At 48.8% G+C, this 18,421-nt stretch overlaps 12 protein-coding genes across 12 annotated transcripts; 5 read left to right on the forward strand and 7 right to left on the reverse strand.

Moving 5' to 3' along the window:
- The first annotated feature begins 271 nt into the window (after positions 1-271).
- On the forward strand, positions 272-1,482 carry racA (putative Rho GTPase Rac). The gene is made up of 6 exons (XM_057222980.1): positions 272-348; positions 403-435; positions 523-581; positions 651-831; positions 922-1,154; positions 1,236-1,482. Exons 1-6 carry the CDS (start codon positions 316-318, stop codon positions 1,300-1,302), a joined length of 606 nt encoding a protein of 201 aa, XP_057070201.1. The 5' UTR covers positions 272-315; the 3' UTR covers positions 1,303-1,482.
- A 369-nt stretch (positions 1,483-1,851) lies between these two features.
- N7516_010262 (RNA-binding protein) lies at positions 1,852-3,163 on the reverse strand (the record flags this gene model as incomplete). Its single annotated transcript, XM_057222981.1, has 3 exons — positions 1,852-2,107; positions 2,215-2,443; positions 2,509-3,163. The coding sequence occupies 3 exons, from the start codon at positions 3,161-3,163 to the stop codon at positions 1,852-1,854; spliced, it is 1,140 nt and encodes a 379-aa protein (XP_057070202.1).
- A 368-nt stretch (positions 3,164-3,531) lies between these two features.
- N7516_010263 (uncharacterized protein) lies at positions 3,532-4,573 on the reverse strand (the record flags this gene model as incomplete). The annotated part of the gene is made up of 4 exons (XM_057222982.1): positions 3,532-3,710; positions 3,786-3,937; positions 4,007-4,184; positions 4,252-4,573. 4 exons carry the CDS (start codon positions 4,571-4,573, stop codon positions 3,532-3,534), a joined length of 831 nt encoding a protein of 276 aa, XP_057070203.1.
- Positions 4,574-4,902: 329 nt separating this feature from the next.
- On the forward strand, positions 4,903-6,552 carry N7516_010264 (uncharacterized protein; the record flags this gene model as incomplete). The annotated part of the gene is made up of 7 exons (XM_057222983.1): positions 4,903-4,986; positions 5,060-5,309; positions 5,375-5,521; positions 5,581-5,800; positions 5,854-6,202; positions 6,252-6,397; positions 6,453-6,552. 7 exons carry the CDS (start codon positions 4,903-4,905, stop codon positions 6,550-6,552), a joined length of 1,296 nt encoding a protein of 431 aa, XP_057070204.1.
- Positions 6,553-6,637: 85 nt separating this feature from the next.
- Positions 6,638-7,799, reverse strand: N7516_010265 (cytochrome oxidase assembly protein SHY1; the record flags this gene model as incomplete). The annotated part of the gene is made up of 4 exons (XM_057222984.1): positions 6,638-6,737; positions 6,799-6,904; positions 6,966-7,475; positions 7,568-7,799. The coding sequence occupies 4 exons, from the start codon at positions 7,797-7,799 to the stop codon at positions 6,638-6,640; spliced, it is 948 nt and encodes a 315-aa protein (XP_057070205.1).
- A 168-nt stretch (positions 7,800-7,967) lies between these two features.
- N7516_010266 (UBX domain-containing protein) lies at positions 7,968-9,499 on the forward strand (the record flags this gene model as incomplete). The annotated part of the gene is made up of 5 exons (XM_057222985.1): positions 7,968-8,078; positions 8,140-8,192; positions 8,244-8,362; positions 8,424-9,399; positions 9,455-9,499. The coding sequence occupies exons 1-5, from the start codon at positions 7,994-7,996 to the stop codon at positions 9,497-9,499; spliced, it is 1,278 nt and encodes a 425-aa protein (XP_057070206.1). The 5' UTR covers positions 7,968-7,993.
- Positions 9,500-9,786: 287 nt separating this feature from the next.
- N7516_010267 (coiled-coil-helix-coiled-coil-helix domain-containing protein) lies at positions 9,787-10,572 on the reverse strand (the record flags this gene model as incomplete). The annotated part of the gene is made up of 3 exons (XM_057222986.1): positions 9,787-9,942; positions 10,006-10,258; positions 10,358-10,572. The coding sequence occupies 3 exons, from the start codon at positions 10,570-10,572 to the stop codon at positions 9,910-9,912; spliced, it is 501 nt and encodes a 166-aa protein (XP_057070207.1). The 3' UTR covers positions 9,787-9,909.
- A 644-nt stretch (positions 10,573-11,216) lies between these two features.
- N7516_010268 (Sas10/Utp3/C1D family protein) lies at positions 11,217-12,042 on the reverse strand (the record flags this gene model as incomplete). Its single annotated transcript, XM_057222987.1, has 3 exons — positions 11,217-11,585; positions 11,643-11,809; positions 11,862-12,042. The coding sequence occupies 3 exons, from the start codon at positions 12,040-12,042 to the stop codon at positions 11,217-11,219; spliced, it is 717 nt and encodes a 238-aa protein (XP_057070208.1).
- A 338-nt stretch (positions 12,043-12,380) lies between these two features.
- On the forward strand, positions 12,381-13,697 carry N7516_010269 (ketopantoate reductase family protein; the record flags this gene model as incomplete). Its single annotated transcript, XM_057222988.1, has 1 exon — positions 12,381-13,697. The coding sequence occupies one exon, from the start codon at positions 12,381-12,383 to the stop codon at positions 13,695-13,697; it is 1,317 nt and encodes a 438-aa protein (XP_057070209.1).
- A 120-nt stretch (positions 13,698-13,817) lies between these two features.
- N7516_010270 (uncharacterized protein) lies at positions 13,818-15,365 on the reverse strand (the record flags this gene model as incomplete). The annotated part of the gene is made up of 5 exons (XM_057222989.1): positions 13,818-14,145; positions 14,221-14,335; positions 14,398-14,515; positions 14,574-15,161; positions 15,225-15,365. The coding sequence occupies 5 exons, from the start codon at positions 15,363-15,365 to the stop codon at positions 13,818-13,820; spliced, it is 1,290 nt and encodes a 429-aa protein (XP_057070210.1).
- A 350-nt stretch (positions 15,366-15,715) lies between these two features.
- coq4 (ubiquinone biosynthesis protein COQ4) lies at positions 15,716-16,677 on the forward strand (the record flags this gene model as incomplete). The annotated part of the gene is made up of 2 exons (XM_057222990.1): positions 15,716-15,957; positions 16,028-16,677. Exons 1-2 carry the CDS (start codon positions 15,750-15,752, stop codon positions 16,675-16,677), a joined length of 858 nt encoding a protein of 285 aa, XP_057070211.1. The 5' UTR covers positions 15,716-15,749.
- Positions 16,678-16,944: 267 nt separating this feature from the next.
- Positions 16,945-17,600, reverse strand: N7516_010272 (DNA-binding protein; the record flags this gene model as incomplete). Its single annotated transcript, XM_057222991.1, has 4 exons — positions 16,945-17,228; positions 17,339-17,349; positions 17,404-17,498; positions 17,577-17,600. The coding sequence occupies 4 exons, from the start codon at positions 17,598-17,600 to the stop codon at positions 16,945-16,947; spliced, it is 414 nt and encodes a 137-aa protein (XP_057070212.1).
- Positions 17,601-18,421: the final 821 nt, after the last annotated feature.

Consider the following 18,421-nt stretch of genomic DNA (forward strand, 5'->3'; position numbering starts at 1 on the left):
CTCTCTCTCTCTCTCTCTCTTTCTTTCTCATCCCATTTAATATCTCTTTTTCTTTTTTTTTTGTTGATTTTTTGGTGAGTTCTCTTTGTTCTTCCTTTCATCTTTCATTCTGAGTCTCCACATCTTTCCCACCCCCTCTTTTCCTTAGCTCCAGCCTCCTAGCTTCTTTCCCTATCCCCCTGAAGCTAAAGCTAATTATTTCGGAAGATACCCTTGTTGCCCTTGTTGCCATTGTGTCCTTCCGTTATCGTCTTATCGCCAACACGACAGCCCCTGTTGAAACTCCGCTTGATTTGGTCTATTTTTTTTTGCGACATGGCGACGGGTCCGGCTACTCAGTCACTGAAGGTGGGCATCCCAGGAGATCTACAAATCATGCGCTGGAATTGACAATACCTGCAGTGTGTGGTGACTGGTGATGGTGCAGTTGGCAAAGTTAGTACATCCCTCCCCCCAAAACAACTCCCATCCCTACTATAATCTTGCGATAGATTGTTAACATCCAATTTCTACTTCTCCTAGACATGTCTTCTGATCTCGTACACAACAAATGCTTTCCCCGGTGAATACATCCCTACTGTGTTCGTACCCACTGCCCCTCAATGCGAAAAACCTTGAAAAATCCCGAACGGACATTGATCCCATTACAGCTTTGACAACTACACGGCCAGTGTTATGGTTGACGGCCGGCCGATCAGCCTGGGACTGTGGGATACCGCTGGACAAGAGGATTACGATCGTCTGAGACCGTTATCCTACCCGCAAACAGACGTGTTTTTGATCTGTTTCTCCATCGTCAGCCCACCATCATTCGATAACGTCAAAGCGAAGGTACGAACCGCCTCGAATATACACAAGAGAGATCTTACCAGCCTCTTCCTATTCATTCCAATGCGACTAACCATATCCCACCCATTCTAGTGGTTCCCCGAGATCGAACATCACGCCCCCAATGTCCCCATCATCCTCGTCGGTACCAAGCTCGATCTGAGAGACGACCGGGCGACTACGGAAGCCCTCCGCGCACGCAAGATGGAGACCGTCTCCTACGAACAAGCACTGGCTGTCGCCAAGGAAATTCGCGCACATAAGTACCTTGAATGTTCGGCGCTGACGCAGCGCAACCTGAAGAGCGTGTTTGATGAAGCCATCCGGTACGTTTTTTACTCTCTTTCCCGGGGAGACTGTCTGTTCAAACCGGGGGTTTTTCTTCTTTCTTTCTAACCGTCCCATAGAGCCGTTCTCAATCCCCGTCCCGCTACGAAATCCGGGAGGAAGGCAGTCAAATGCAATATCTTGTAGAGCAGGTTTGTTCGGCTTGACTCGTCTCCCCATGTTCTCGTATGCTATAATGAATAATATATAGTTAATACGGCGTCTGGGTAGTTAGAGGCTTTTTTTTTTTAATTTCGCCGGCCTCTCAGTGCTGTGTTTGTGATGAAATCCATTGACCGTTTTTCTTGGGAATATTTTTCTGTTGCCCTCTTGGCCCCTTGTTCATAGTCTGTCCCAATTCAATTGCGATGTTCTTGATCCCGACATTATATACCCTGGTCATTAAGTTACCTGTAGTTCATGCCATACTATATATATATATCCACTAGAGCGATATTTAGGGAACGAATCACAGAAAAGAACATATGAATTGGTATCTTCAAAATCAAGCAATAGAGACATGAAGTAAGTACTTTTTGGAACAGAAGAAAAAAGCAGGCCAACCCTGATGCTCCGGGGAATGCATGGCTATCAAAATGTCCAGCTGCCTGCAGATGCTCCGGACACCTTGCTGTACACTGTTCCGACCCACCGACAAGTTGAGACCATTGCAGTGAATCAGCGGCCTTTGTGGATTTAAACACGGCCTCTGCGGCTAGGGTGCAGACCAGCCCACTGATCGTTGTCAGCGGCGCTGACAGCGTCATCAGCCGCGCCGTCCAAGCCAGCAGCGTTGGCACCGGAGCCGCCAGCCGGAGCAGCTTTCTTGTCGTGCTTCTTCTTGTCCTTCTGGATATCCTTAGCCTGGCGCTGACGCTCCTCATTGAGCTTCTCATTCTTGGCCTGGATCTTGGCATTGCGGTGTTCGGACTTCGCGCCGCCGCCGCCAGCACTGCAATTGAGAGTTAGTACACAGTCTGTGGTTGCAATTGGGCTTTCTTTCTTGGAGGAGACTCGGGAATGGGGATCATCTTTTCCAATTGGGGAGGGATAACTCACGTCAGTTCGACGTTCATGCGTCGGGGCGGGTACTTTCCGTCGTCGAAGGTGGAGTGGTGGTACAGCTTGAGGCAGGTCTTCATGCGGTCGTAGTTGTCAAACTCAATGAATGCGAAGCCGCGGCATTTCTTGGGGTCTTCTTTCTTGGTTGCGACGCGGATTGTGGCTGGGGGGTTCTTCTCGAAGTGCTTGCTCAAGGACTCATGGTTGGCGGAGTAGGGAAGGTTGCCTGTATATGCTTTGTTAATCCTATGTCCTCGGCTCGAGGTAGTCCATCGGGTTGTAATCACTTACCGACAAAGCAGATGAAACGGGAGCTCTTCTGGGCCTGCTCGGCCTCCGCAGATTCAGCGGCGGGCTCTTCTTCGGTCTCAGCCACGGGCTCGGTCTTCTCCTTCTTCTCCTTCTTCGCCTTCTTCTCCTTCTTCCTGTCCTTCTTCTCCTTCTTATTGGCGTCCTTCCTCTCCGCAGGGGTCACGTCAATATCCATGGCGTCCTCGGAGGGAGCAGCAGGCTCGGCGGCGGGCTCCTCGGCCTTGCGCTTCTCCTTCTTGTCGGACTTCTCCTTCTTCTCGGACTTCTCCTTCTTCTCGGACTTGTCCTTCTTCTCAGACTTCTCCTTCTTCTCGGACTTGTCCTTCTTGTCCTTCTTCTCCTTCACCTCTTCCTGTGCCGGGGCAGCAGTTTCGGCGGGAGCAACAACATCAGACTCTTCCTGCAACTTGCGTTTCTCCTTCTTTTCCTTCTTGTCTTTCTTGTCCTTCTTCTCCTTCACCTCTTCCTGTGCCGGGGCAGCAGTTTCGGCGGGAGCAACAACCTCGGACTCCTCCTGCACCTTGCGTTTCTCCTTCTTTTCCTTCTTGTCTTTCTTGTCCTTCTTCTCCTTCTTCATCTTCTTGCCCTCAGGCTCGACAACCTCATCCTGCACGAGCTTGCGCTTATCGCCCATTGTAGTGGTTTGTGTGGGGTAATATTTGTGGTGAAGAGGGACAATGGTGGGATGGGTGAGAAAACAAGACGAGTGGAAGTCTTGGGATATTTAGGAAAACAAGAAAGAGGTGGGGAAGTTTGCAGCGCGACGAGACTCAAGCTCCAAAAAAAAGTCGGGCGGAGAGAAAAGTGAAATTTAATTTTTGCCGTTCTCGGGAGGCGGTGAAGATAGGCTTCCCGATAAGGCCCTGGTTTTTATAGTTCGCAATTTTTGTTACTTAGTACGAACTACGTACCACCGCTAAACAACTGTATGAATACATCCATTCAATTTTGCATGTACTCGAATAATATACCAGTATAAAAGTTCATGATCAGTGTATTAGATCAGAACGCCAAGATCTTCACACCCTTCTTCACCCCATAGCGCTCACGCAGTTCCGGCCGAGTAAGCAGCTTCAACAGCGGCATATGCGTGTCCTTCATATCAAAGATGCCTCGTTGCTTCTGGTCAACGTGTGATCCATCAATGACAATGCGCTCCAGCTCCTCCAGGTTGAGAGTTCCTAGAAGACCAATTATCAGCATCTGTATACATGAACAAGTAGAGCTATCTATAGATAGCAATCGAGCAAACTCACCTGACTCGATCAAATCAGAGATTCTGGTTGGGGTACCAGCCCCAATACCAGACCGAGCACGCTGAAGGAACTGCTTCGCTTCCTCCAGCTTGATGTGCTTCGCGAACAGCTTGCCTACAATGCTTTCCTTGGTTTGGAAAGAACGCAGTGCCCTATTAACATCAATTGTCAGCTCCAGCTTCGACTCGTACCACAGAAAACATTGAAAGTTGCCCACTTACCGTACAACATCAGCGGCTCGCAGAGCAGCACCCGAAATGACTAGTGTATGAGGGGTGCCGTTCTTCTCGGATGACTTTGATAGGTCGGAGCCCTTGGGACTGAACGACTTGAGGAATTCGGGGAGTTGCTCCAGTTTGCGGATGGAGGTGAAGGAAGAGGTATCGAGGAATGCGGAATCTATAGATTTGTTAATGTCTAGAACACCCTTCGGCCTTGGCCGACAGAACAATAGAATTATACATACCTGGGACCGAAAGATCACTCAGTTCAACAGCAGAGAGCTCCTTATCATGTCTTTTGGCTTTCTGCGCAAAGTGATCGCCCAACAAACGGCCGTCCATCTTGCCAATGGACTCGTCAATGCCGTCTTTGCGTGTTGATTGACTCTCATCATGTTCAGCCTGCTTCTTTTTGTTTTTGGTCTTCTTCTGCTTCTTCTTGCTTGATCCCTCTGCGGGTGTGCCTGCCTCGGGCTTTTCTTGCTTGGGAGCAGCGTCGTCGGCTTGTCTCTTGCGCTTGTTTTGGAGCTTATTGGAAAGTCCTTTGGGGGCGTTTGTGTCGGCCATAGTGACAATAGCCAGTGTGAACTTGACCCAAAGATTTCCAAGTATTTTGTATTTTAATATTCAATTAGTAAATGCAAGTAGCATCGAGAAGACTTCATTGCGCAAAAAAAAAAGCCGGCTGATTCAGCCAATCTTATCGATAAGCACAGGCCAATCATGCACTGGCCCGCAATTGTTGTTTCTAAACGCGACAGACAAACATGAATGTCAATGTTGTGATTAACTGTTCGCCCAGTTGATCTGGGGATTTATTGCTGTGGTGATCATATATGTGGTCTGGTATATTTCACATGATATAGCTGTACTTCTCTTGCAGAAAAAACCAAGCCATGTCTACCTCCACCCCAAACGCGCGTGGCCGTCAGTCACCATTTGGAACTGCTACCCCATCTGGGGATACAACACTGACCGGAGTGAGTGCTATTCATTACCTTTTGGGAGTTTTTGGGAGTTTTGAAGGTTGCTGACCGTATCATCTACATATAGCTACAACGCCTACCTAGCCATACACGCTACCCTCTTACACCAAGTCGACTTGTTACTGCAACCACCCCAGGCACTCAGCGGTCCGCCTCTCGATACACACCACGCGCTCGAGGCGTAGGTGCGCCAGCAACACCATACGGACTTCGTGCCCGGCAACAACGAGCGGCGAATACCCCTGGTCGGGATCGCCGAAAAAGCGGCCGAATGCAGCGGGAGACTACATTCGATATTCTCAGAAACCTAGGCAGAGGTAAGGGCTTTACCTTGTACTATTCGATACGAGGAATTAAACTGATTATTTTGGGCCTGTCTTAGCACTCGCTCCTGTGTCTCAACCTATCCGCTCCTCGCCGCAGGAGAAGCCAGAGCCTATCGAAGAGCCAATTGATGAATTCGAACAGCTTGATAATGAGCCGGAAATTGAGCGGCCACGATTATCTTTGCCGATTCAGGAGTCCGAGGGTGAAGGCGAAGAACCGAGTCCTGAAATACACCCCCGAGGATGTCTCTCGCCTTTGCAGAAGAGGATATGGATATGACTTATCAGTCTGTCGAATACCCTCGCGACGCTAGCATCAGAGACCGGGATCGGTTATCGATGATGAGCCGAGCTACTGGCAGAATCAGCGGAGATTTCGACGAGACACGATTAGAGAGCGATGATGCAGATGAAACTGGCATTGTGGGTGAGGATGATGAGGCAGAGGATACAATGATGAGCGGGGGCGACTTTGATAGAGGGTGGGTATACAAGAGTTGGATTGTTTATGTTACAATGCTAATATCACAAATAGGGGAGAGACGGAAGACCTGGGCCGCTTCCATTTTGATCTCAACTTTCCATCTCCTGCCGCTGCTCCGCTCGAAGATCCCACTGGCGGGGACATGAACGATATGGAGGATTTCGAACTGTCCACCGCAGAGGCACCCCCTGCTCCACCAGACGATGATGATGATGATGATGATGATAACGACGCTGGGGCTGATTTTGGTTTCGGACTCGACTTCCCCCCCGCAGCATCACCAAGCGTGAGCCCTGGGATTGTTGGAGGTGGATTGCGAGATGAAGCTATCCCAGCCCAGGGCAAGCAAAAGAAAATTTCACGACATGGAATTCCTGTCCCAAACTTGCCGGCAGGCGTGGTAAAAAAGCTGGCGACTCGCTTCGCGCGTTCGGGGGGCTGGGCCAAAGGCAAAAATCAACAAAGCCACGCTGGCCGCGATCGAACAGGCGTCCTCTTGGTACTTTGAGCAAGCAAGCCAAGACTTGGCTGCGTATTCAAAGCATGCAGGACGGAAGACCATTGATGAGAGCGATGTCACCACATTGCTGAGGAGGTCAGTTTCCTTGGAAGCCAACCATTTTATAGGAATAACTGCTGACTTGTTCCAGGCAACGCCATATCAACAACTCAACGACAGTGTTTTCCCTCGCCCAGAAGCATTTACCCAAAGAACTTCAGCAAGATATGAGATTGGCCATGCCTCCATGAATGTCCAAAACAAAATTCTCCATGAAAAGTAACACCTTGAACGCCAATGAATTATGCAAAGGTAAAGCTGGAATCCCACTACCGATTACCAGTTTCGGTTCTGGCGAACTCGGCGCAGTGCCTCGTTGGGGTTCTTCCGAATAACCATCCACATCATGATGGTTGTGGCCAAAGACAGGCCATACCTGCAAAGTATGAGCGACAATCTCGAGCGGGAAGGGAAAGCACGCAACGGATCCAACTTACCAGGTGAAGATGTATTGAGAATGGTTGTTTCTCAAATTCACCTCCGCGGCGCGGCCAATTGGAATACCCTTGGCTTCGCGATCATACGATACGAGGAGGTCGGGCACTAGAAACGCAAATCATTGTTAGCCATGCGGTAGCAATATAGTTCAATCTAGCCTCCTTACCCATTGTCTGCTCAATCCAAACAGGCTGGCTCCCGCTCTTCTCCGCCATCTGATTGATATCGGGAAAGTAGAATATCCCCTCTTCCGGTTTGTTATCCGGTGTAAACATGTTCTTCTTCCATGGCTCTCGTAGCAAACCCTCCACGGTCACCTCTTCATCCAGTACACCCAAAGGCCGGTCTTTTTGATCCTTCAGCTTCCTTGAGATCCAACCCCGGTTCACAAGTACGGTACTCTGTCCCTCTCGCTCGAGGGGAGTAACCACGATAAAGCCGTCCTCTCCTTCGTTCATGCGGGGTCCAATCAGCATTTCCTTGTCGTGGCGGAGACGGCCGGTAGCGTACACGCGGCGGTAATCGAACTCCGAAATGGCATCCGGATCGATTCGGGGCGGCAGTGGCAGAGGGGGCTTCACGAGACGGTCCTCGAATTTGGCCATCAGTTTGGTTTTCCAGTCCAGGCGCTGTACCTGCCATGTTCCCAGGATAAATGAGATGATAGGAATCAGAGCTATAGATATGTAGAATAATACGTTAGTAATTATCTCCTAGTCACTAAAATATAGTATTCTTGAGAATATGTAGCATTGGACATTGACACACCCAAAATGATCAGACCAGGCCCATGTTTCTTATTAACCCGGACAAGCCTTGCTGGGTGGTCCACGATGTTCAGACCCTCAGCCAGCTGACGCGATTGCGAGATATGGCGGAATTGTTGTAGGCGGCAGATGGAATTGATCTTCGATGGTACACGAGGGCTCCGAATAGCCCGAGTTGGCAGTGTCCAGACCCTTGCAGATGTCTTCTGCAAAGCAGAAAATATCGGCCGCATTTTGACGGTTTAGACAATGTGAAGAACGAGGTGAGCTTTGGGCGAGGTAAGAGTTGGAGTTTCTTGCTGCAAATGCGATGGCAGTTTGAATTTCGGGATCGGGGGTTATCGTGACCGCCCACGCTTCTCCAATCTATACTTGTCTCTCCGCACTTGCCTTCTTATGTCCTCCAAGTCTTTGCTGGAATGCGATCATGACACTTTTCTACAACGGATCCCTTCAGGATGGCATTGCTGCTGCAGTGAGAGATGCCAAAGCGGTTACTTGCTTTGTTAGAGGTCGCTGGTTTTCTCCCCGCATGGAATGACCTGTCGCTGATCTTGGGACTTGAACATACAGATGACGAGGAGTTGAGCTCTCAATGGGAAGATGCTTATTTTGGCGATGATGAGGTACGTCCACTCACTACCATTGAATGTCTGACCGTATCTGACCCCATGCAGGTTGCACAAGCACTCAATGCCAAAGCAGTTGTATTGCGCTTGACAGCGGGGTCACAGGAAGCTGGATTCCTGGCTCCTTTTTGTCCGATTTCAAAGTTTCCAACTGTCATTCTTATTAAGTGCGCTTAACCGTTCAACACCTGTGGGCAACTCAGAGTTGGTTTGCTGACTTTGTTCCAGGAATGGCACGCTGAAGGAATACATCGGGCCAGATATTTCGAAAGATGACTTCCGCAGTCGATTAATTGCAGCTTTGGAAAATGAACAGACACCTAGTCCTGCGCAACAAATACAAAGCAATGACACTCCTACCGCTTCGACTAATAATACGCCGGTGTCAGTCACGCCCCAACCCCAGCCCGAGGCGCCATCCAATGCCAGCATATCCGCAAAGCAAGCGAGTGAAATTGCAATCAAGAAACGATCACAGATTGAACAATTACCCAAGAAGGCTGCAGAACCTGCAAAAGCAGTGGGCTCTACATCTCAGAAGCACTTATTATCGAAAGAAGTCAGCCATAAGGACATTAAAGGCAAAGCACCGATGGGGTCTAAGAAGCCCACTGACAAGGGTATTCTAAAGAGCGAACTTCAAGAGCCAAAACCTATTGTCCCTCGAGGACCTCCAACCGAGTACCGGTTACAAGTGCGCCTGTTTGATGGAAGCTCCGTGCGATCTAGTTTTACACCCACTCAGAGCATCCGAAATGATGTACGGGCTTGGCTTGATCAGAAGATGGAAGGCGATAACCGACCCTACAACCTCAAACATATCTTAACCCCCCTCCCCAGTGAAACTCTTTCCGTCACCCAGGAATCGCAAACTCTCCGAGACTTAGGCCTCGGTTCCACCGCGAATCTGGTCATGGTCCCTGTATCAACATACACGGAGGCCTATTCGGCAGCGGATAGCTTGCCTGTTCGTGGTATCTCTACCATCTACAACTTGGCCTCTTCTGCTGCCAGCACCGCAACAGATCTTGTGGGTTCATTCCTTGGATATGGCTCAACCGCATCAGCAAGCGGTGCATCCACCCCTTCGCCCTCTCCGGCTACTGGCAATTCTCAACGCCCTAGGACCACAGGACCCAATATACGGACGCTGAGAGATCAGCAAGATGGACGTGGGAATAGTCAGCTTTACAATGGGAACCAGGTATGTGATGCTAATCGAGAATATCTTGTTCAGGTTTGGCTAACATATCTCTTAGTTGAACTTCGAGCCACGGAAGAACCAAGATGACAAGGATAAATAAGTCCTAGCGGTATTGCTTTGGTGTTCTTGCATTATTTTTATGGCGTTCATGGATCGGATGGATTAGCCTCTGTACTATGACACTCTGGCTACACTATACTTTTTGATTGCTGTAAAGTTGACCTTGTCCATGAAATTACTGAGCGTCCATTTTAATCGCATCTGGATTTGACACAGACATTAGTCCAAACCATAATCAGATAACTACAAATGTAGGAAATTCGTTAAATTCTTGATTCGGTAGTCAAGCATTGATTCCTTTATCGAGGAGAGATGGTATAAAGTACAATATGGAAATGGCTATGCAAAAGAAAGATTGGCTATGAACAATAAGCCCATAGACCCCATCACTTATTACTAAAAATGGTATCTGTCTTTCTGACCACCAAGGGTCAAATTGGTATCAAACCCTTAGTAGGGCTTAGCGGCAGCCTGGCAAGCTTTCTGCGGGACATTAGTACATATTTTTTTAAAAAAAAAAAGGAAATAAAACAAGTGTAAACATACCAGCTGATCAAGGTACCAACCGCAAATGCCGAGGTTACCCTGGTTCTCATCCATGCAAGTGCGGAAGTTGCGAACATCAACCTCACAGGCAGGGTTCTCGTACGAGGTCTGGGAAGCGTTGCTCTGGTAGAGGCCGTTGTCCATAGCCTGGGACTGGGCAGGGGGAGCCTGTTGGGCCTCAGCGGGGGCGCTGGAGCCACCACCGAAGAAGCCACCGATGGCGTGGCCGATGGAAGAGCCGACGGCAACACCACTGAATGGAAAATAACTGTTAGCACATATTCCGGAAAAAGTCGATCCTAACCCCGGATTTTATCGGGGAACGAAACACGAAGCCGGGATTCGAACTTACGCTGCGGTCGAGGCCATCTGGCCGAAGAGTCCAGGGCCGGCACTCTGCTGCTGCATAGGAGGAGCCTGCTGGGCCTGTGGGGGTTGAGCGGCGGTCGAGTGAGGCTGCGACTGCTGCTGCGAGGGAGCAGCCGCGGGCCGAGCAGGAGCGGCGGTAGGACGGCTGGGAGCGCTGCGCGCAGGGGTGGGAGCGGCACGGCGTTGTTGACGAGGCATTTTGATGGTTGTGTGTGGGTTTGTTTGGACGAATGTAAAAGGGAGGAGAAGGTAGATATAAGTATAAGTGCTAGTGGAGAAAGAAGAAGCTAGAAGATGAGTAAGTTCGGCCACTGAGGCAAACTCCGATGCAAACCTTGGAGATTCGTGGATGTTGATTGGTGGAAGGTTGTCACGTGGATCGGACATTACGGTGCCGGTTGCCCGGCGCGGAGTCAGGAACGGGTTTACCACGGGACTTACTAGCATGTGCTATTAAAAGCAATAGAATACATGTGCGCGAATTATATCATGGAAAGAAGCAAAAGAAGCAGCTGGTTCCGTCTACTGGCTTGTGCATAGAATTGCGGAAGGGTATCTTGATTCATGGAGACATCCAAGTCTCGTACATACATAGTAGTACATAGAGCCACTCATTGTGGTCTCGAGATGGCCGAGACATCCATCTAAATGGAAGCTCAGGGCCGGACAGGTTTTGCAGAGCGATGATTAGATTCGACAATGCATGTCATGTCGACAGAGGTTCTGGTAATGATGACGCATAGCCAATGCTATGTTTTGAGACCGCTCGGCAGTCCGTCCTTAGTATTCGAGGCGCAAGGCAGTCCGTACTTAGTTTCCACCAAAATTGAGGCGCAATGCAATCATTGGGCTTTGCGGGCCTTTCGGGAGTCCTCCTTCTTCTGCCGGCGCTCCTTCTTCTCTTCTTTCAGTGTCGCCTTATTGATTTTCCTCTCTTTCTTTGACTTGCTGTTTTCTGCTTTGTGCTCTCCCTTGAATTTCTTTTTGCTTTCCTTCTCGGTCTTTCCGGGGTGATTTGTGTCAGCCTGAGGCTCTGCTGCTGTTGCAATGTCCACACCCCCTTCAGAATCGTCGTCGTCGGAATTGTTGCTGGCTTGCGCTTTCGAGACCTCAACGCTCTTGCGGGCGAGCATGGCTGCTTTGAACTCAGCACGGGCTCGCTCTTTCGCCTGCTTTTCTGCCCGTTCCAAGTCATACTTATCATTGCCAGCCTGTGTAAACTTGGTTAGAGTAGTCATTATAATACCATGAAACAGGTCAACACTTACAAGGCCATGTTTGATAAATCGGCCCGCAGCTGCCTTGTCAAGGGTCATAGAGCGTTCCTCAGGCTCAGTCTCCAGTGCCTTGATCTTTTCAAAGTACTGCTTCACACGGGTCAGTTCCCGGAACACCGGGTGCTGCTTCGCATCCACGCCATGAAGCCGCAGATAAGCTGTCCAATTTATTAGTATAAGCAAAAGCTGGAATTTTGTGTTGTGACGTACAGAATATTAGTGATTCTAGTGTGTAGGTGATCAACACGTGAAGTTTTGCTTTGTCCATAACTGGCAATTTGTTTGAGTTTTTGAGGAGTGTGCTGGCCAAAAGAGGCTGGAGAACTCCCTCCAAATCATCGACATTGTCATCCAGCTGCTCAAGCAGCGGTAGCAGGTCTGTTGGGTCCATGACGGTGAGATGTGGTGTAGATGAGAAATTGCTTGATCTAAGAAAAAAGTAAGGCGGGTTCAACTCGGGCGGTAAAAGCGGGCGGTGTGGATTCTGGACCGATTATCATCTGCGCAACTGAGATCGCCGAGAACACGCGCATATCCAACAATTGCTTGATTGCACAAAAATAGGCCTTGGTGGACACACCAGCCGCCGGGCTCTTACCTATTTGACAATACCCATGACATAAGAATCGATACTTCGTCAAACCTATCGTTTTAACCTACTCTCATCGCCAAACACATACTTGCAACTCAATCCGATATACCGGGGAGCTTTTCCTCAACGCTCTCAGAATGCAGTCGACATTTCGTCCCCGCTCTTTATGGCGAACTAGCATCCTTGGTACATGTTTTCGCTCCCGGTTCCAGGTCTATGGCGGGCCAAACACACGATTTATCTCAACATGGAAGGAAGAGTTGCATGAGGTCAACCATGATACCAATGCCCCTCTGTCAGGACGAGTGCATATCCTCGGAATGGGCAATCTAGGTTGCTTCTTTGCTCATTCTTTAGCCACGAGACGATCACCGCCGCCAATCACAATCTGCTTGCACAATGACTATCTCTACCAAGCCTTTGTTCGAAAAAGGGGACAAATTTCTGTCAGCACCCATGGCCTTGACGATGTCAGGACTGGATTTGATGTTGAAACAGTGGACGAAGAAGGAAGATGGTATACGATGCCGCCTGTTGACAACCGGCCCTTGCCGTTTAATTCTGAGCCTCCGCCAGATAATGGCCCCATCGAATGCCTGATTATTTGCACCAAGGCGCATCACACGGAACTTGCCATTAAAGATATTAGTCACCGCCTGACCAAAGACTCAACCATTTGTCTTGTCCATAATGGCATGGGCGTACTCGACTCTATCAATCGAAATATTTTCCCCGATCCGAACAATCGACCACATTACATCCAAACGGTCTTCAGCCATGGTTTGGGTAGGAACGACTCGTTCAAGATTTCGCATTTAGGCGTTGGGACCACCATCCTCAGCCCGGTTGGAAATCCCAATATCCCTCCCACAACACCGGAAGCTGACCATACGTGGGCGCCGTCCACAAAATATCTTCTGCGCCTGTTGACTCTCACTCCGCCCTTGGTCGCCGTGGCTGACACACCAGCGGGTCTGTTGCAATATCAACTTGAGAAATTGGCAGTGAACTGCGTCATCAATCCCCTGACTGCACTGAGCGACTGTACCAATGGCGAAATCCTCTACTCGTTCAGCTTCACTCGTGTCATGCGGCTGCTACTTTTTGAGATCTCCGCCGTGATCTGTGCTCTTCCTGAACTGCAAGGTATCCCGGGCATCGAAGACCGCTTCTCCCCAGAACGGCTGCGTCGTTTGGTCGTGAACATCGCAAGCAACACGGCCAAGAACCACAGTTCGATGCAGCAAGATATCAACCAGCGGAGATTGACAGAGATTGAATACTTCAACGGATGGATTGTGCGTCGTGGTGAAGAACTGGGTATCAAATGCGCACTCAACTACATGATCAAGCATTTGGTCGCTGCCAAAGCTGCTACCCATCGCAGCCGAGAAGCTGGCGCGATTCCCCTCGATCTCGACAACGTCATCTCCACCAATGAACCTCCCATTTAAGCTCCGGACTACCTTCTACTCTCTCGAATTCCTACTCTACCATGACTCCTACTCATGTCTCTCTGTGTGTGAGCGGGTCAAAAAAATTCAACAACAATCTAAATTATTTGCGGACAATCTCTATACAGAGATGGTTTTAGTTGCATGATCGCAAAGATCCTTGATCTGCCTCCATCGCCTCAGCAGCATCTCTGCTTTTGGACGGTGTGCTTGAACTGTGGTGTTGAGTTCCATGGCCTTCTGCAGCGCTGCTATAGTTGCATCTGCCTCTGCGGCATATGTCAGAATCCACCTTTTGATGGTGGCCTCAGATTGACTCTCATCCAAGCCCTGTGATTGGCCTTCAAGAACATGGTTCCGCCAATCCTCCTCCTTCATATAACTCAGACATGCAGCGACCTCTGTGCGGTAACAGGGTCCATGGGGAGTGACTTGGTAGTTACTAGCGCTGTGTCAGTAGAGAACTGTATATATCGCGTGCAAAATGCGCATTTCATGTAAAATATCAAACCAAATCACATACCCATAATACTGATTCAACCACAAATCCTCTTGCTGTTCGGCGGAATGAATATCCCGAAAGACGATATCGTCGAGATAGATCGAATCTGCTTCATTCACATCAAGGAAGAAGCCATCTATAGAATAGAAGGAACAAAGTCAGCATATCGAAAAGAAGAAGATAACAACGCTTCCCCACATTCTGCTAGTAAAGTATCATTCGGATGACTGCCGTAGTTCATGTACACTTCCTCGCCCTCCTCATAATCTTTCGTAGCGCGAAATTCGTATGTATTCTCATCAAACTTGACATCCCGCTGTTTGCAACTATATGTTAGCTTGGTCAATATAACATGAAACAGAAAAATCACCCACAGCGACATCTGCATGATTAAAATAATCAGCAAAAGGCACCAGCCCCATCGCATCATCAGGGTCTTCCGGTGTTTCCTGTCCTTTACCAATCCAGTAGAAGCTCCTCGTATTCACAATCAGCCAGTGGTATGAGAATTTCTCCCAGTTAGTCTCCGGGAAGGCAGAAATGACATCCGTCCATGCTTTGCGCAACCGCTGAGCCTGCTGCGAAAGAATGTTCTGGTAGTCTGCGCTGTATTTCCTCGTCTTTGGACCTGGCTGTAGACTATTCCAGAGCCCTGAAATTGACGTCGGGAGAAGACTTGGCTGCTCCGAGTCAGTCGAGTCGTCTTTGCTGCTGGGCAACTGCGGTCCTCCCAGGGCGGTTGGCCAGAGGATCGGCATGGTGTCTTCGAAGTCTTTGCGGCTGGGCCATGACTTTTGCCATAACTCGTATTTTGACAATTCATCTGTTGCGCCGTGCGTGAGATATGCCGCCAGCAGCGCTTGTACAGCAATGTCTTCTGGGAGTTTGTCGATGAAAGTCGAAGGAATATCTTCGACCCTTAGCATCAACTTTGTCGGCACTCGGAGGACAAACTCCCCTTTCTGAATAGATACTTGGTGAGTATATATACAAATGAGGTGTATGCATAGATTTGGGATTCATACTTTGATACTCCGGGTGGCCATCATTCCCAACCCACGTCCTTGGAACCGGGCTGGGGTCACCGAGTTGGTGTCTATGCCATTGGAGGTTGCCCATTCGGTGAAAGCCTCATGCTCTTCCCCAGGCCACCATTCTGGCTTCATATTGTATGGTTTTTGTGCTTCTTGGCAGGCTTTGAGAACTTGCTCCAGTCAGAATGTACTACGAGATAGGGATTGAGTTAGAGAGATATACATTTGCTAGAACACACCTTCAGAGGGGCCTGTTCAATTGTATCCTGTTCTTTCAAGGCAAAAAAAGCCTAAAAGGAATATTTAGTAGTCTTGAAACGCGTCGATGTCTGAAATTCACTCTACAATGTGGAGCAGATGCAAGTTATCGACGATCAACAGCGTTATCGCGATCTACGGCAGGGCACAACAGCCACTTATGCTGTCCCTGCCGATCTGATAATCATACCACTTCGACTTTCATTTCAACTTTCATTCCCAGACCATGCACAAGTTCCTCTGGCTTTGGGATTCATAATGTCGGTACTCGGGAGGCGTGGAGCAGTTGAGCTTCGAGCCTTGGCTGCCAGTCCAAATCTATCAGCTGCAAGCACTCTACGGCCCTTTTCCGTTCTGAACCGCCCACCACCAAACTATCCCGGCCATGTCCCATTGACCACTATCGAACGCGGGGCTCTGGCCTTAGGCTCGGCAATTGGGTCCCTTATCAACCCTAGAAGAGCGGGTGCGTGAATATAATTTCCTACAGAGCCAGTATAAGATCTCGGATCATGGTCTAACACGGTATTATATAGATCTCATTGCGGCCTTGGGCGAAGCCACCGCGACTCCATTTTTCATATACCGACTACGTGATGCCATGCTCTCTGATCCAACAGGGCGCCGCATTCTCCGTGATCGGCCCCGCATCACTTCCGAAACCCTCAAAATGGACCATCTCCGCACGCTCCCCGAGAACTCCGTCGGCCGGACATACGCTAAATGGCTAGATCGTGAGGGTGTATCACCCGACACCCGAGATAATGTCCAGTACATCGACAATGAAGAATGTGCATATGTCATGCAGCGATACCGCGAATGTCATGACTTCTACCACGCCGTGACGGGTCTACCGATTTTTGTGGAGGGCGAGCTGGCTCTTAAGGCGCTGGAGTTCCTGAACACACTTCTGCCCATGACCGGGCTGAGTCTATTCGCCTTCGTGCGGATGAAGCCCGCTGAGAAAGAGCGGTTCCTCTCGTTACATCTCCCGTGGGCTATTCGCAGTGGGCTGCGGAGTAAGGAGCTTATCAATGTTTATTGGGAAGAGGTGTTGGAGAAGGATGTGGACGAGCTTAGAGCCGAGCTGAATATTGAACGTCCGCCGGATCTAAGAGAGATTCGAAAGATGATTCGGCAGCAGCAGAAGCGGGAAAAGGAGAGACAGCAACAGGCTTCGAGCTGAGCTGGATTGCGGTCCTGCCGGAGCGATGGATCTTGAATATAGGGAGAGATGTATGATTATTGGAGCGTTGTAAACCATATCACCGATGCAAGGCCGATTGCCCTGGATTTCAACCGAGCTGGAAGTAGTATAAAAGAACGAAGGACCATAACGCCTGGAGTAGATTTTCCCAGTGGGCCACGAGCGGATAGTAACAGAGGTATCCGAATGCAAGAAACAAAAAGGGCCATAAGCTCAAGTGATCATCAATCAAATTTTATGCGACCCTTAGAGGTCCAAAAGATCATCATCTTCATCCCACCCACCTTTGCGGCGAGAGATAACGATTTTGTGCTCCTCCTCCTCTTTGCGCTGGTTTTCTGCAACAGCCCCCAACAACTCCTTGAGCTGTGTCTCGGTTACCTTCGCCCGTAACTGTCCCGACTGGGCAAGCATGATGAGACGGTTCTCGATATCTGTTGCGCGAGATTCCTTAACGAGGCGGATACGGCCTAGGCGATCGGCGGCGTCGGGGTCGAGAATTTGTTGCAGGATCGAAGCGCGTTGTTCGGCTAAGGTAAAAATCAAGGAAGGGTTAGAAATGCGGCGATATAAGGATGTTGTCCATAGTCCATCGAATGCGAATCGGTGGGTTGATGAAACGTTAGATCTGGAGACTTACCCTCTGCTTGTCTGATCGAGTTGGTTAGCATACAGCATATTCTTGCGACTTAATCCAACACTTACCTCCTCTGCTGTGCCTGCTCGCCACCATCCTGACCACCTGGACCACCTCCGCGGGGTCCTTGTTGCTGGAGTTGCGCGAGACGAGCTCGTCGGATCTATTTTTTTTTCTCTCTTAGGACCAGAATCAAAGGGCGCAGACTTTTCATGATTCATGATATGGTTGTGAGACTGACCTCTTCTAACTCTGCGTCTGCCATTGTGGATATTCAAATATAGTGAGGGGTCTTGGATTGTTCAAATGTTGAAGAGTCGAGGATTAAATTGGTGAACCCCACTTGGGCTCGCCTGGGTATGGAGGGGTGGAACGACCATACATTATTCCGGGGTAGTCTTAACTACAACTACCTAGGTATGTATACAATAGTATAATTAGTAGAGTATGTGGTTACTAGAGAAATAGGAATTGAAATAATCTAATTGTCCTGGAAATGATGATTATTGTTATAATGTATATATTCAACTACTATATATTTTGTATGGAATCGTCCTCACCCTCTACAGAAGACAATTAAGAATCCCCCAAATTGTCAAATAATAGGAGATAACTAGAGATATATAAGAGATAGGTAGTAAATACATAATGTTAGAGCTATACTATTCTTATGTTAAATGCCACTCCCCTATCTATGTACTAGTAGTAGTACACAAAGTGTCTGGGGGGGAATTTACACGTGGAACTATATTTCCACCTCTGTACACCTATGTTGTATGTTGTATGTTGTATGTTGTATGTTGTATGTTGTATGTTGTATGGATGCATATAAATTGTATGTTTCTTTATTTTCATTTAGGGATAGTATCTTACTATATATAGTTAACTATTCACATTGTCATATGTATGTTTTGCGTGATAAGTCCTTAACATGTACTTAGGCGCCTAGGCAGCCACTAAAAGCACTGTATGTTGGATCATGAATGTACGAAATACTCTCTACTGCACCTTTTGAGGGGTAAATCTCAAAATTGAAAAGTAAATTGCCTAAGTACTCCATAACCGATCGATAGCTTCAGGGTTAGC

The sequence above is a fragment of the Penicillium verrucosum genome (assembly GCF_028828655.1).
Source record: "Penicillium verrucosum strain IBT 35672 chromosome Unknown utg000004l_segment0_segment0, whole genome shotgun sequence".
Lineage (NCBI taxonomy): Eukaryota > Fungi > Ascomycota > Eurotiomycetes > Eurotiales > Aspergillaceae > Penicillium > Penicillium verrucosum.